Here is a 14437-nt window from a genome sequence, read left to right as displayed (position 1 = left end):
CAAGCTAGCCTGAGCTACAGAAAAAAAACCCTGTCTCAAAACACTCCAAATAACTAATTCACACAATATAAACAAATGAACACGTACTTAGACCATCCCAGCCTGTCACATGAGAAATGTGAGACCCCGATGCAGGGCCTCCAGCTCAGGCCAGGTGCAATATGCCTCTCCATCTCAGGTCCACCTCTCTAAGTCTTTCGTCAGCACAGCTGGAGGCACAGTTCCAACCACAAAGCACTGGCCTCTTGAACTCTGCACCTGGCAGGGGAATGCTCACCACCCCCCCAAGCCTGGCAAGTGAGATCCATGTGGCCTTAGCCCCACTGGAGCTGGAGCTCCACATCCTCAGGAGAGTCTCAGAGCTGCCACACACGCTGTCCCCTGGATTAGATAATCCACTGCCTGTCCATCACTCAAGGCTTAGCTCATCCGCCCTCCCCTGAGAAAGCTGTCTGCTGCTGCTGCTCTGATGATCTAAAGCCTCCTTCCCCGACAGCCCGAGCTACACGTTCTGTCTCATTCACCACTGTTCTAGGTTGTCTTCACCCCCGTTCTCTCCTATGGCCGAGGGACAGCGGGGACCTGGTCTGGACTTGGCAGATAAAGAGAAGATAAACAGCTCAGAAGTGATGAGCTTCCTGTCATTGGTGGTGTGCAAGTTCCAGAGAGAAAAAAATCACCCTCTGAGAAGGCATCACAGAACTGACATGCATCTGGCCAGAACTCTAGGATCATCCTCACTGGCTTTTTGTAGCCACCAAGGAAGGGTGTGTGTGTGTCAGTGACTGTCAAATGTTCCAGAAGAGCAAAGGAGCCCCAGCATCAGAAGCCAGAGCCCATTCCTACATTCATCCAGCCTGTGGGTATACACTGTCACCTCCACTCCGCCAGACTCTCCATCATAGGTTTGCCAAGTTGGATTCCTCATGCCTGATGCGAGTGGAGGCCTGACCTGGTTAGTCTTCCCAACGGGCTGGAAGATGCCTGGGGCAGGGGTCCTGACTTTCCTGTTGTAGCCTAATCCACCCCCACATCTCATTCCCTCACCCAGAGACAAAGAGGCCCATAGAGCCCCAGAGAGGCAGCCAGGTAGTATGAGGCCAGGACTGAGTATGAATCCCACGGAGCCAGATACTGCCTATCTACCTACACACCTGAGCTCCCAGAGTCCTTGGTCACCTCTGTATCCCAGGATTCCCCCAAAGATCTGCTTCACTGGGCCCAGCCCTGGACAGACAAACCAGATCAGGGACATACCCCTGGGTGTGCGCGATGTGAACTCAGTGTCAAAGTAGAAGGTGTCATCAGGCTGGGCCACAGCTGGCTTGAACGGTGGCTTGATCTCACGACGGTAGAGCTTCTGCAAGGTGAGGATATGCTCTGATCACCATGGCAACCCCACAGCCTGCGAGCAGCCCCAGCAGGAAGAGTGAGTGGAGGCTATACCACCCAGTAGATAACAGCAAGTCTGAAGCCTTGGGAGACCAGGCTTCAAGGGCATGGCATTGCCCTCCAAGGGCATTTTAAGGGCTGCTCATCTTCTGTCTCCCCCATCGGAGGTCCTAGGTGACCCTGTTCCCACCTTCCCCGTGTCCATCAGAGAGCCACGGTGTGACATTCACTCACATTCCAGTCAATGGTGGAGTAGAAGACATGCCTCTTAATCTCCTCTGCCCCGTCAGGACCTGAGCCTATAATAAAACCAAGTGAAGGTCCAGCCTCAGGCACTGAGCCTGTCCCCGGCGCTCTGGACTGAGCCTGTCCCCCGGTGCTCTGGACTGAGCCTGTCCCCAGGTGCTCTGGACTGAACCTGTCCCCGGTGCTTTGGACTGAGCCTGTCCCCCGGTGCTCTGGACTGAGCCTGTCCCCAGGTGCTCTGGACTGACCCTGTCCCCCGGTGCTCTGGACTGACCCTGTCCCCCGGTGCTCTGGACTGAGCCTGTCCCCCGGTGCTCTGGACTGAGCCTGTCCCCAGGTGCTCTGGACTGAGCCTATCCCCAGGTGCTCTGGACTGAGCCTGTCCCCCGGTGTTCTGGACTGAGCCTGTCCCCGGTGCTCTGGAATGACCCTGTCCCCCGGTGCTCTGGACTGAGCCTGTCCCCGGTGCTTTGGACTGAGCCTGTCCCCCGGTGCTCTGGACTGAGCCTGTCCCCCAGTGTTCTGGACTGAGCCTGTCCCCCGGTGCTCTGGACTGAGCCTGTCCCCAGGTGCTCTGGACTGAGCCTGTCCCCAGGTGCTCTGGACTGAGCCTGTCCCCCAGTGTTCTGGACTGAGCCTGTCCCCGGTGCTCTGGAATGACCCTGTCCCCGGTGCTCTGGACTGACCATGTCCCCAGGTGCTCTGGACTGACCCTGTCCCCCGGTGCTCTGGACTGAGCCTGTCCCCAGGTGCTCTGGACTGACCCTGTCCCCCGGTGCTCTGGACTGACCCTGTCCCCCGGTGCTCTGGACTGAGCCTGTCCCCCGGTGCTCTGGACTGAGCCTGTCCCCAGGTGCTCTGGACTGAGCCTATCCCCAGGTGCTCTGGACTGAGCCTGTCCCCCGGTGTTCTGGACTGAGCCTGTCCCCGGTGCTCTGGAATGACCCTGTCCCCCGGTGCTCTGGACTGAGCCTGTCCCCGGTGCTTTGGACTGAGCCTGTCCCCCGGTGCTCTGGACTGAGCCTGTCCCCCAGTGTTCTGGACTGAGCCTGTCCCCAGGTGCTCTGGACTGAGCCTGTCCCCAGGTGCTCTGGACTGAGCCTGTCCCCCAGTGTTCTGGACTGAGCCTGTCCCCGGTGCTCTGGAATGACCCTGTCCCCGGTGCTCTGGACTGACCATGTCCCCAGGTGCTCTGGACTGACCCTGTCCCCGGTGCTCTGGACTGACCATGTCCCCCGGTGCTCTGGACCGACCCTGTCCCCAGGTGCTCTGGACCGACCCTGTCCCCTGGTGCTCTGGACCGACCCTGTCCCTGATGCTCTGGACCGACCCTGTCCCTGATGCTCTGGACTGACCCTGTCCCCCGGTACTCTGGACCATCTGCTGCAGCAGAGGACAGCTTGGGCTCACCCTGCCCTGCATCAGCATCCATCACCCTGAAGCCCGCAGCCCACTTGGCATTTCTACTTTACGATCAAGCGCCAGTGGCTGACAGAAGGAAGGGCCGGCAGGACGGGTGGCTTGTCCAAGCGACAGTCAGGACAGAAGCCGGACTTCTGAGACCCAACAAGGTCCTTCATCGGCTCCCACCACAGGCCCATCTCCGCCCTTCTTCTCCTCCTGCCCTCTTCATCCCTGAGACAAACTCTTGTTCAAGTCAGCCCAGGGACTTGGAAAGGACCTTACGAAGCTGGCTGAAGTCCAGCTGAAGTCAGCAATGAAAAAGTCAGCAAACACTGTGGAGAGGACGCACCAGGCTCGTCCTTCTCTGACTCCAAGAACCCTGGGAGCCAGGTTGGGAACACTGTCTCCACCGACACAAGGAACTTGGGGCTCACCTGCCCAATCACGTAGCTCATAAATGGTACCCAATCACTCAACAAATATTTACAGTGACTGCTAGGTGCCAGGCAGTGGGGACAGACACAGCTCAGCTGGTACTGGGACCTTTCTTACTCCTGAGCTCATGCGCCTTCTCTTGAGCCAGCAACCTTGGCAGAGAAGCTGTGTGGGGGCCTCTGTCCTTGTCCCTGAGGGGGCAGGGATGACTCAGTTCCTGCCTCCCCCCTACACACAGGTCACCCTCCCAACACCATACATGGAGCCAGAAAACAGGGTGGCCAGCAGCATTGTCTGCTCACACAAAGGACAACAGCTCCTTTCAGTCCCAGATGTGGCCCTGTGGCCTAGGCTGCAGCTGTCCCCTGTCCCCCACAGCCATGTCTCCTCCCGAGCTGGGGTTGCTTACCAAGCCGATTGGCAGGATTCCTCTTAAACAGGGCCCGCAGGAGGCTCTGGGCTTCCGTGCTCAGAAACTGGGGCATGCCTAGCTTCGCCCTGGAACAGTCGTAGGTCTCATCAGGGACAAGCCCCACCCCAGAAGCTCCAGAGCCCCTTCCTTTGTCCAGGTCTCTTTCCCAGCTCAGTCCAGAGAAGCCAGCCACGAACTCACCTCCCACACCTCCCGCTGGCCCCGGTAGATGACAAGGGTCTGTGGAGGCAGGGGAAAGGCCACTCTCTGGCCCCGAAACTGGGGTGGGATTAGGAAGGCTGTACTAATACCAGGGCAGCATTGGTGCTTACTTCAAAATCAAGGTCATGGTCTCCTTCCGGTCCTTCCCCTGGAAGGGCAGGGAGCCCGTCAGCATCTCAAACTGCAGGAGGAAAAAGGTGCAATTTTCATCTGTCCTTCCTCTTCCTCCTTCCCAGGCTACCCTGATCCAGTCCCGGGATTTCTGCTGGCCTGTTGGACTTCAGAGTCTATCTGGAGCAAGGACCGTGCCTGCCTCTGCCCCCTTCCCAACCCTAGATTCCAGAAGCAGCTGGGAGCCCCAGAGAATCCCAAGTCAGGTGAAGGGTACTTCAGCTGGACTGAAACCCGTGAATCTTCCAAGGAGGGGAAACCGTGGGCAGGGTGAGGCAAGGGGAGGGTGAGATGACCCTTCTTCGCTGTACACATGGGGAAACTGAGTCCTGAACCTGGGGCTGGATCATTTACCCTCGCTGGGATACTCACCATCAACACCCCATAGGACCACCAATCTGCACTGTGGGTGTGGCCCTGGCGGTTGACAACCTCAGGGGCCATGTACTCCACTGTCCCGCAGAATGAATAGGCCTTCTTCTCATGGTCAATGGCCTCCTTGCTCAGGCCAAAGTCTGCGGCGTGGAGGGCAGAGAAGCCATCTTCAGGACCCCTGCCGCCCTCACTGCCACCACACTTAGCTCCCCTGCCCAGAGCAGAGGATCACCTCCACGCCAGGAGAAAGCTGAGACCCAAGGGGGTTGTAGTGGGGAGCTTGATTCTGAATTGGGACCTGGGGACCTTGAGAGGTGGCCCAGCAGTTAAGAGCACTGGTTGTTTTTCCAGAGAACCCAGGTTCGATTCCCAGCTTCCACATGATGGCTAATGACCAGTTCCAGGGGACTCTGGCTTCTGTGGGCAATGCATGCATGAGGTCCACAGGCACCCCCCCCACCCCCCGCCCCCACACACACATAAAATAAAAATAAACACCATAACCGGGCCTGGGCTTTGGATGCGTGGAGATAATTGACACCACCTCTCAGGAAGCATAGGGAACTCCCAGGCCTCAGCTGATACCTATCAGGAGCCCCTTTCCCGCTTCCCTGGAGTCCAAAGGAGCAGATGCACTTCACTTACCAGTGAGTTTGATATGGCCCTCCTCATCCAAAAGGATGCTGGAACAGAGAGACAGGAGTCAGGAGCCTTAGCAGCAGGCATTATGTGGGTTCTCGTGGTACCACTGGATGGAGGAACTTGGGCCTGCCCAGAAGAAGGGCTCGGCCCAGATCTACACAATGAAAGGTGGCAGACCGGAGGCCTGGCAGCAACATTAGGGCCCCATCTTACTAGAGGGAAAACTACATCTCAGGAAAGTAACTCTCTTCCACAAGACGGGAATGTCTGTGGAACTTGTCTTTTTCTTTTTTTTTTTTTTTTTTGGTTTTTCGGGGCAGGGTTTCTCCATGTAGTTTTGGTGCCTGTCCTGGATCTCGCTCTGTAGACCAGGCTGGCCTCGAACTCACAGAGATCCGCCTGCCTCTGCCTCCCGAGTGCCACAGCCACCCGGCTGGAACTTGTCTTTCTTTTAAGCACAGCGTCTACCATAGTGTACAGGCTGGCTTCAGACTCTCGGTCTTAGCTTCTTTAGCAGCTGGTACCACAGCTGTGCACCAATGCCTGACTGGAGGTGTGTCTAACTACCAGCAGACTGTCCCAGCTCTTCAGGCAGCACTGGAAGGACAACCCCAGGAGGGATGCGTCTTTGTTGTTGCGGCTGTTTTTTGGTTTTTCAAGACAGGGCTTCTCTGTGTAGCTTTGCGCCTTTCCTGGAACTCACTCTGTAGCCCAGGCTGGCCTTGAACTCACAGAGATCCGCCTGGCTCTGCCTCCCGAGTGCTGGGATTAAAGGCGTGTGCCACCACCGCCCGGCAAGGAATGCATCTTTAAGGGCAGCATCTCCATTACCACATTGCATTGGCAGAGAGGACGGGACACATGACACAGCTGCCTGGTGGCCTTTGGTAATAGCACTACTCACCAGGCGGTCCCTAATTACCTAAGGTCCATTTGCTGCTGCCACTAGCCCATCCCACCACCTCCCGATAGCCCCCAAAAGGCTAAGTTCCTGGAGAGAGCCACACCATCTCCCTCGGAGTGGCCCTGCTCTAGAAGAGGCCCAGGTCTCTGCACCCTGTAGAGTCCAGGAAGAGGGCAGGGGCTTCACTCACTTCTCAGGCTTGAGGTCTCTGTAAATGATGCCCAAGCTGTGTAGGTGGTCCAGGCCCAGTGCCAGTTCAGCCAGGTAAAACTTCACATCCTCCTCTGTAAACATAACCTGTCACAGAGAAGGAGATATGCTGCGGCCAGGACATCCTGTTCCCCAAGAGCCGGGCTACAGAGCGGTCACAGCCTTTCGGGGTTGAGGGTCTACCCTGGGGACAGTGCAATGCCACATACCTTTCTCTGATACATAAGTCCCTCACTGTGCTAGAGTTTGGAAATAGTAAAGAGTAAAATAATCCAATAATCCAAGTACTCAGGAGTCAAAGACTAGATTAAACCAGCTCTCCCGGGCAAAATGAAGAACTATGCAGCCATAGTGTAGAACAAGGAGTTTTTCCACGCCCTAATACAGAACAATCCGAGATACACTGACTGGAGAGGCCAAGCACAGAACAGTGTACCGGAACTAATACTTCTCAGGTAAGAAAGTGGGGGTAGGGACACAGAATATGTACAGAATGTATCTACAAAAGGAACCTGAGAAGGTTAAATAAGAAACCAACAAAAATGTTTACCTAGCCAGGCAGTGGTGGCCCATGCCTTTAATCCCACCAGCACTCAGGAGGCAGAGGCAGAGGCAGGCAGATCTCTGTGAGTTCAAGGCCAGCTTGGTCTACAGAGCTAGTTCCAGGACAGCCAGGGCTACAGGGCCACAGAGAGAAACTCTGCCTGGAACAAAACAAAAAAAAATTTTTCCCCCCCAGGGGTCTAGAGGGAATTGTAGTAAAGAGACTTTACTTTTTTTTTTTTTTGGTTTTTTGAGAGAGGGTTTCTCATGTAGTTTTGGTGCCTATCCTGGAACTCGCTCTGTAGACCAGGCTGGCCTCGAACTCATAGAGATCCACCTGCCTCTGCATCTTGAGTGCTGGGATTAAAAGCGTGCACCACCACTGCCTGGCAAGAAACTTACTTCTAGTTTTTGGAAGTGTGTGTGTGTGTGTGTGTGTGTGTGTGTGTGTGTGCTTCTTTCCCTGGACCAGCACAGCCTTGGCACTCTACCTCAAGTGTTGAGAGATTCCCTTAGCAACTAAAGAGAACAGTCACATTTACCCATTCGTCCTCAGCCTATCCTTAGAGAAACTCACAGAGGCTTTGCCAGGGGCGACCTCTCTTTCAGGTCAGGTGACATTTCTTGAGTTCGGGGGCAAGCCGGGAAGTTACAGGCCCAGGCCACACTGAGAGTTCTTCACAAGGCCCCGCCCGGGATGGGTTTCTGCATCACATCCCCAGCAGTGGGATGTCGGCTTACCTCCTTTGAGAGTCGTGTGAACAGGTCACCACCACGCAGGAAGTCCAGAATAAGGTAGAGCTTGCCCTCAGTCTGGAAGGCTAAGAGAGGACAGAAGCCAAGGTGGAGTCAGCTGGGCCTTGTGACCAGTGCCTCTGTTCCTGGCTACGGTGGGCTGGCCCATGAGAGGTGGAACAAGGGACAGGGAACGTCACAGGCAGGGGTGGACACTGAGAAGGTGGCCCTAGACAGGGTCTGTGATCTCACCATAGTGCAGCTTCACCACGAATGGGTGGTTCACATCAGCCAGGATGTCTCTTTCCATCTTGGTCCGAACACGGTCACGCACTGGCCAGAGAAAGGAGGTCACTGAAAGTCTACACACGCCACACAGCCTCCCCAAGCCCAACTCCACGTGCTGGTTCCCACTCATCCTTCCGAGTCTGCACTCCCAGGCTCTCGGACCCTTGGGGCATTCAGTTGCTCTCCCCTCCTGACCCTGCTCTGGCTCCCTGGCCTGCTCTGGCTCCCTCTCCTCATGAAGTCCAGGCAGAGTCCTGGTGTCTAGTCTTCCACCATGTCCTATAGCCACTGAGCATCCTGCGCCCCAGGGTCCTGAGGTCCCCAGACTTTGACTGTGTACCTCCGTCAGCACACCTTTATTAATTCCCTTTCCATTTCCACAAGAATAAAATGCAACAGTAAAATGTGATTCCTGGGTGGGGCTAAGCAGACATTCTTCACGAGCATTGTTTATTAATGTTTTTCTTTTCTTCTTCTTTGTTTTGTTGCTGGGGAGGATTGTAGTGATATGTTGTACCCTAATAAAATTTGCCTGAAGATCAGAGAGACAAAGGAACAAGCCACAGCCACGTCTTACCTCTAGGACTCCTCAGCCTGAAAAAGTCTCAGTTCCTGTCTCCTCATGCCTAATATGCCTTTCTCTGCCCAGCCATCACTTCCTGTCTCATCCTTCCTAATGCTGGGATTAAAGGTGTGTGCCACCACTGCCTGGCTCTATTTCTCTCCTAGACTGAGTCAATCTCATGTAGTCCAGGGTGGCTTTGAACTCACAGAGATCCAGATGGATCTCTGCCTCCCCAGTGCTAGGATTAAAGGTGTGTGCCACCACTGCCTGGCCTCTATGTTTAATCTAGTGGCTTGTTCTGTTCTCTGATCTTCAGGCAAATTTTATTAGGGTACACAGTGTATTACCACAGAGGATTACTTGAGACAAGCTCCCATGCAGTCCAGGCTTGCCTCAAAGTCACTATGTAGCCACCACTGGTCTTGAACTTTTGATCCTTCTGCCTCTACCTCTAACGTGCTTCCACTGTAGGTCTCATGAATGTCAGGTGGGGGTGGGGATAAAGAACAGAAGTCACCAGGCCAATTCTGACCACCAACAGGGTTTTGGTTGACTGGGTTCAGACCCTACCACTTCCAGGAAGCATCTCTGCAGACCAGGCCGGGCGCTCTGGGCTTCCACGGTGCTGGTGCCTCCTGTCACACCACTTCTTATTGTTTTAATCCAGATGTGGCAGGGGCCAGGCTGCAGTTAACTAGGGCCTCTTTCAACCACACCTCACATTTCCAGCCACCTCAGGGACATGGTTCCTCCTTCCCGAGGGTCCAAACCTTACCATCTTGTTCTGGGAAATTCCCAGCATCCTTCAAGGCACAGGTCCTATACTTCCCCCACCCAGAGTTCCCAGACCTCTCACCTGATTTCTATGAATCTATGCCCATCCCTCAACTCCTGGGCCTGGGCATCCATGCACACAAGCCTGGCATTGCTCTACCTCACTGCCAGGCCATGGCAAGACTCTCCCACCCAGTCCGCGAGCCCCTTACAGTAGGGACTGCATCTTTTCATCTTTCTCCTCCCCTGCAGCTCCCATGATTTCTCCTGCCAGCCTACACTAAAGCCACTACCATCTAGCAGACAGTCCTCGGTGGGCCAAGGACAGCTCTGTCCTTACGGATGACCCCTCCTTTTCTCCATGTTACACCCCCTGGTCTCCACCTGATTTCTGGCCACACTGGCTCCCAGACCAATCAGAATCAACAACTGACCCACAGTCAACCACTCACCATCTGCATACACTTTCTAAGTCTCCAGAATTCTGGGTTTTGGCTTGGGGCTCCCTTCTGAACCTCGCTGTCATCCAACTCTGCGGCTTTACCCCCAACTCATCTTCTCTTATGGGTCCCCACCTTCTACACCCTCAGGCTCCCTGCTGCTTCTCTCATGCCCTGAATCTCCCAGGGGCCAGAGAGGTCCCCTTAGGCTTCCAGGCATCATGAAGCAACTCTGCCACACAACACTTTGACCCAACAATGTGATAGCTCAGAGTCTCCCACCCCCAAGCATTCTGCACCCCACTAGGCCTTCGCTTGGTTTTGGAGGAGGGAAAGGGGGGGCAAGGGCAGCTGAGTGTCGGCTTGCTTTCCGCCTCTATCCTAGAGGCTCCTGACAACAGGCTCCTCCTTCATCAGCTCCACAACCCTGAGGCCTGGCCTTCCTCCTCCTCCTCAGCCCAGCTTCAGTTCTGCCCAGGGAAGCACTCTTACTCACCTTTCAACGTGGCCTTCTTTAACACCTTCATGGCATACAAGTGCCCACTGTCAGGCCGGGTGACCTTGCGAACCAGGAAGACCTGAGAAGGGAGAGGGCAGGAAAAACCCGAGAGGAGGTGAGAGGTGGCTGAGCCAACTGGCTAGCAGCCTCTCCACATGACCCTGGGATCCCAAGTTGACCTTCTGCTCTCCCTGGGTTATCAAGGTGACCTCTTACCCTTGTCCTCTGATCCTCTGGTAGACTCCCAGGTAACCCGACACTCCACCTCAGACATGACCTGCGGTGCCCCCCCTCACCTCAGACATGACCTGTGGTGCCCCTCCACCTCAGACATGACCTGCAATGCCCTCCCAATAAGGAACTCTCTGACTTACTTTGCCAAAGGATCCCTGGCCCAGAACCTTAAGGAGCTCAAAATGGGATGGATCAGCCTTCTCGGAGCCAGCCTTGACGTGGTGTGTGATGGAGATCTCCTTGAGGACGCCCTCATCCTGACAGGTGGACAGAGGTGGTAGTTGTGGGGCTCTTCCCGGGCAACATGGCATACAGCTTATCCAAGGCATCCCACCAGATAAAAACAGGCCCAACAGACCACTCCCCCCACAGCCTTCAGGCTCATGGGTACCAACAGCATCTCAAAGGCCAAGAAGGCCAACTACCAGAGTGCCAGCTCAGGTGAGGCCCTGTTCCTGTGGCATGGATGCATGGGCCAGGTCAGACCCAAAGGAATGTAAAGACATGGCCAGGATGAGTAGACTCAAGCCTTGGGTCTGGTGTAGGGACCTTCTTAGGCCCGCCCTTGAGGCTCCCCTCCCCCCAACTGTTTGGGTTTTGCCACAATAGGAAGTCAGGTTTGAGCTCATAATGGGGAGGTAGAGCTGGGCCTTTTTTTGCTAGTCAGGATGAGATGGGGCACACCTCCTGGTTGTATGGATAAAACTGAGGTACAGAGACCCAAGAGTCACTCAGACATCCCTCTCAACCCACTCAGTGCCCATGTGGAGCAATTGAGGGTTAAGGCTAAAGACCCCATGTCCCACCAAACTTCCCTTGAGAAGCATCTAGGAACCCTTGTCTGGTCACTGCTGTTCTGGGACCTCTCTGGCCTTCTAATCTGCCAGTCTTGCCCTGAGGCACCGAGATGCCTCCTTACTTCCCCAGGAAGTAAGTCCAGGCAAGGTCCGGTCATCTAGCAGGGCCAGGAGAGTCAAAAGCTAACTTAGGCTACACTTGCTGCCTAACACCTGTTCCAGGGGCTACTGCCAAGCCAGGACCAGATATCCGGGTACACTTACCGAGTCCTGCTGGGGCCCAGGGCCAGGGCCAGGGCCAGGCAGGGTCTGGCTGATCCTGGACCGTTGCTTCCTGAGCAGCCAGGGGAGCAGGGCCCTGAGCCGCAGACGGGGCAGCTTGGGGTCCTGCTCCATCCGCCCAGCAGGGCCACGGCACCATGGCAAGGGTAGGCAACAACCCACCAGGACTGCCGGGGAGGTGGCTGGGCCCAAGGCGGATGTGCAGGGTGAGGGCGCGGGGGCTGGGCCAGGCCCAAGACAGCCAATCACACAGGGCCTGTGGTTTCCCAGCTCCCGGCTTCCACCCTCACTCTGCTCCCTTCTTCTCTCTCCCCCTACTCCCCGGTGCCTGAGGTCTGCCCTCTGGCCCTCCCCTTCATCCTCCCTGTAGGCCTACAAAGAGAAAGCCCCAGCCCAGCCCAGCTGCTGAGCAGATCCTCGGTCCTAGAACAGAGACCTGACAAGGTACCTGGTAGGCACAGATAGGCATCTAGTATGTAGCAGCAGACAAGGACAGACACCCATCAGGCAGGGGCCGGAAGACATGCATACACTGTGTACATGTACGTAGTACATACACAGTCATCAGACAGGGAGGCATAATATACGGACATGTCCCCACGCAGCAAGAGATGGACTGGGACCATTACCCGACAGACAGAGGCAGACAGGCACACATGTTCAACACCAAGATGGGTGGGAGATCTGTACCAAGAGGCAAAGGCAAGAGCACACAGCCACCACACAGGAGGGAGCTCGTGCCCGTGAGAGACAGAGACTCATGGGAACATGCAGAGACAAAAGGGCCACTCAACATTTATCGTGCAATTCATGAAGACAGGCACTTATCAATTACAGACAGGTCCTAGAACCCAACAAGAGAAATAGAGCAGAGTTCAAAACCTCCACAGACTAACAGGCATCCAGGGCAAACCCAGGCAGGTGGCAGGGCGGGGATCCCCAGGGAAGGACCCCGGGCAGAGCTGTAGGCTCCTCCTCAAGTGCTTAGGGTGGGAAGAGACAAGAGGAGACAAGGTACCGGCCCCAGGACCGAGTCTGTGCGCAATCCCATCTCTGTGGAGTCTTCCAAAACTTTCCCAGGGGCTTCCTAGGTGGCCCCGGGATTGAAGGAGAGGCTGAGAGATCCATCTCTTAAGTGAACTCTGACCTAAATATCTCTAAAACCTCTGGCCTCTCTGAGGGAACAGGGAACTGTGGTTCAGGTTCAAGACAGACCAATGGTAGAGCTGTCCTGAGCCAAGTCCCTCCTCTGGGTCCTGTCTGACTATAGTCAGCAGCGTCAAGTGCCAGGAAAGGGTGGGCAGGTAAGTCAGTCAGAGCCCACTTCCTGCCCACCCGAGCCTGCCCTCTCTCTCAGTCCTAAAGCCAGTCTGGGACTTCCCATTCCAAGGTGTCACTCTCAGGGACTCCAAGGGTCTCAACAGCACCATCAAACCCAAGAACACTGTAGGCGAATCAGTCCCCCCAGAGCCATCTGGGGGAACAGGCAGAAGACTTGACTGCAGTTAGGCAGAGGCGACACAGCAGTTCAGCTCACCCCACCCCAGGATCAGCGGCTCAAGTCCACTGTCTGCCTGAGAAGGCCCACTGGGGACAGAGAGCTTTCCCCAAATCTATTCCGTGCCCAGAGTCAGGATGACAGATACTTGTGGAGACAAATTACCCATCTCCTCACCTTTCTGGGACAGAAGCCGGAGTCTCTCTCAACCCTGGGGAAATCTGCTGGGGTTTGCATGGTGGGACTCGAGCTGTGGGCCGGAGGGCCCGTTACTCCTACAACTTCTCCTTTTTTTAGCCTTCCTGGCCCAGAAGGCAGGGTCTCTGGCTCCCCTTCTTCTCACTTCCCTCTTCACAGGAAGGAGGAACTCAAGATGGGTTAGGCTCCCCTGATAAGGAGAGGGCACTGCAGACCCCAGGCTATGACCCAGGGAGAGCCCAAAGGTCCCTCACTTTTTGTCTCCTGACCCCCAAGGAGGGAAGACAGCTGTAGACACAAGTCACATGGCGATGAGATGCCCACACAGTACGTATTCATTCAGCACTTGAAAATATACACACCAGGGGCTCCCCAGGGACACACAGGACAGAAGTCAGCAAGGCCAGTCTGGCTAGCCCAGCCCGGAGTTGAGACACCCCTTACCCCACAGAGCAGGCAGCACCCTGCCTCATCCTGTTTCTGTTCAGACATACTAATCTTAAGACCTGGGATGGACAATAAGTCAGAAGACCCAAGAAGAGGAATGGGCTCCTGAGGGCAAGAGTGGACCAGGCCCATCCCTTCACCTCCCGCCATCAACACACCCACAGGAACCAGCAGATACACTCAGGCTGGTAATCGGAAACCCTTTCTAGACAGCGCAGTGGAGAAACACATGCCCCCTCATGCACATGTACTTCCCCTTCCCTTCCTCACAGGGCTCTGATAAGTCTGTGGTAGATGGCCTGTGGAGTTGTGAAAGATTCCTCCCCAAGACCGAAGTGCCTGCTGCTGATTCAGGAGGGCAACTTGCCTGAAGACTGGCCACAAACACCTACGCCAGGCTTCCCTCAACCCACTAGTCCCCATAAACAAGGAAAGAAGCGCTGTGGTGAGCAGGGTACCAGAAGGGGCAGAGGAAGGAAATGGCCTCAGAACTGCCTTTGCTGAACTGTGAGGACCTGAAGCCTCTGATGGGTATGGGGGGAGGACAGACATCAGCTTACACTCCTGAGTCCTGGCCCTGTTCCTCCACAGAGCAGCAGGAAGAAAAGCCCAGAGCCACAGCATCTGAACCTTGTCCCCTAGGAGCTCTACTCTGGGTGTCCTGACCTCTACGGTCAACCCTTCTCAGTTGTTGGCTCCAATGGCTACCAACCATCCCTTCTCC

The 14437-nt window shown here is 55.6% G+C and overlaps 1 protein-coding gene across 3 annotated transcripts in view; it reads right to left on the bottom strand.

The window, feature by feature from the left end:
• Positions 1-14437, bottom strand: part of Rps6ka1 (ribosomal protein S6 kinase A1) — a 40302-nt gene that overhangs the window by 14261 nt on the left and 11604 nt on the right. Inside the window, exons 1-12 of one of the 3 annotated variants that reach the window (XM_052716837.1) lie at positions 13246-13445; positions 10632-10748; positions 10255-10336; positions 7944-8024; positions 7698-7777; positions 6394-6500; positions 5303-5340; positions 4655-4797; positions 4222-4292; positions 3887-3975; positions 1627-1691; positions 1258-1360 (exon numbers count right to left, since the gene is read on the bottom strand). In XM_052716837.1, the coding sequence (XP_052572797.1) occupies positions 1258-1360; positions 1627-1691; positions 3887-3975; positions 4222-4292; positions 4655-4797; positions 5303-5340; positions 6394-6500; positions 7698-7777; positions 7944-8024; positions 10255-10336; positions 10632-10748; positions 13246-13305 (1036 nt within the window). In that variant the 5' untranslated portion in view covers positions 13306-13445. Of the gene's footprint in view, positions 1-1257; positions 1361-1626; positions 1692-3886; positions 3976-4221; positions 4293-4654; positions 4798-5302; positions 5341-6393; positions 6501-7697; positions 7778-7943; positions 8025-10254; positions 10337-10631; positions 10749-11552; positions 13207-13245; positions 13446-14437 lie in introns of those variants that run through there. The other 2 variants (XM_052716835.1, XM_052716836.1) reach the window with 2 other exon arrangements.

Source organism: Peromyscus californicus, unplaced genomic scaffold (assembly GCF_007827085.1).
Source record: "Peromyscus californicus insignis strain IS unplaced genomic scaffold, ASM782708v3 Scaffold_5__1_contigs__length_169319896, whole genome shotgun sequence".
NCBI lineage: Eukaryota > Metazoa > Chordata > Mammalia > Rodentia > Cricetidae > Peromyscus > Peromyscus californicus.
The sequence above is the reverse complement of the archived record's forward strand: the minus strand, read 5'-3'. Positions and strand labels throughout refer to the sequence as shown.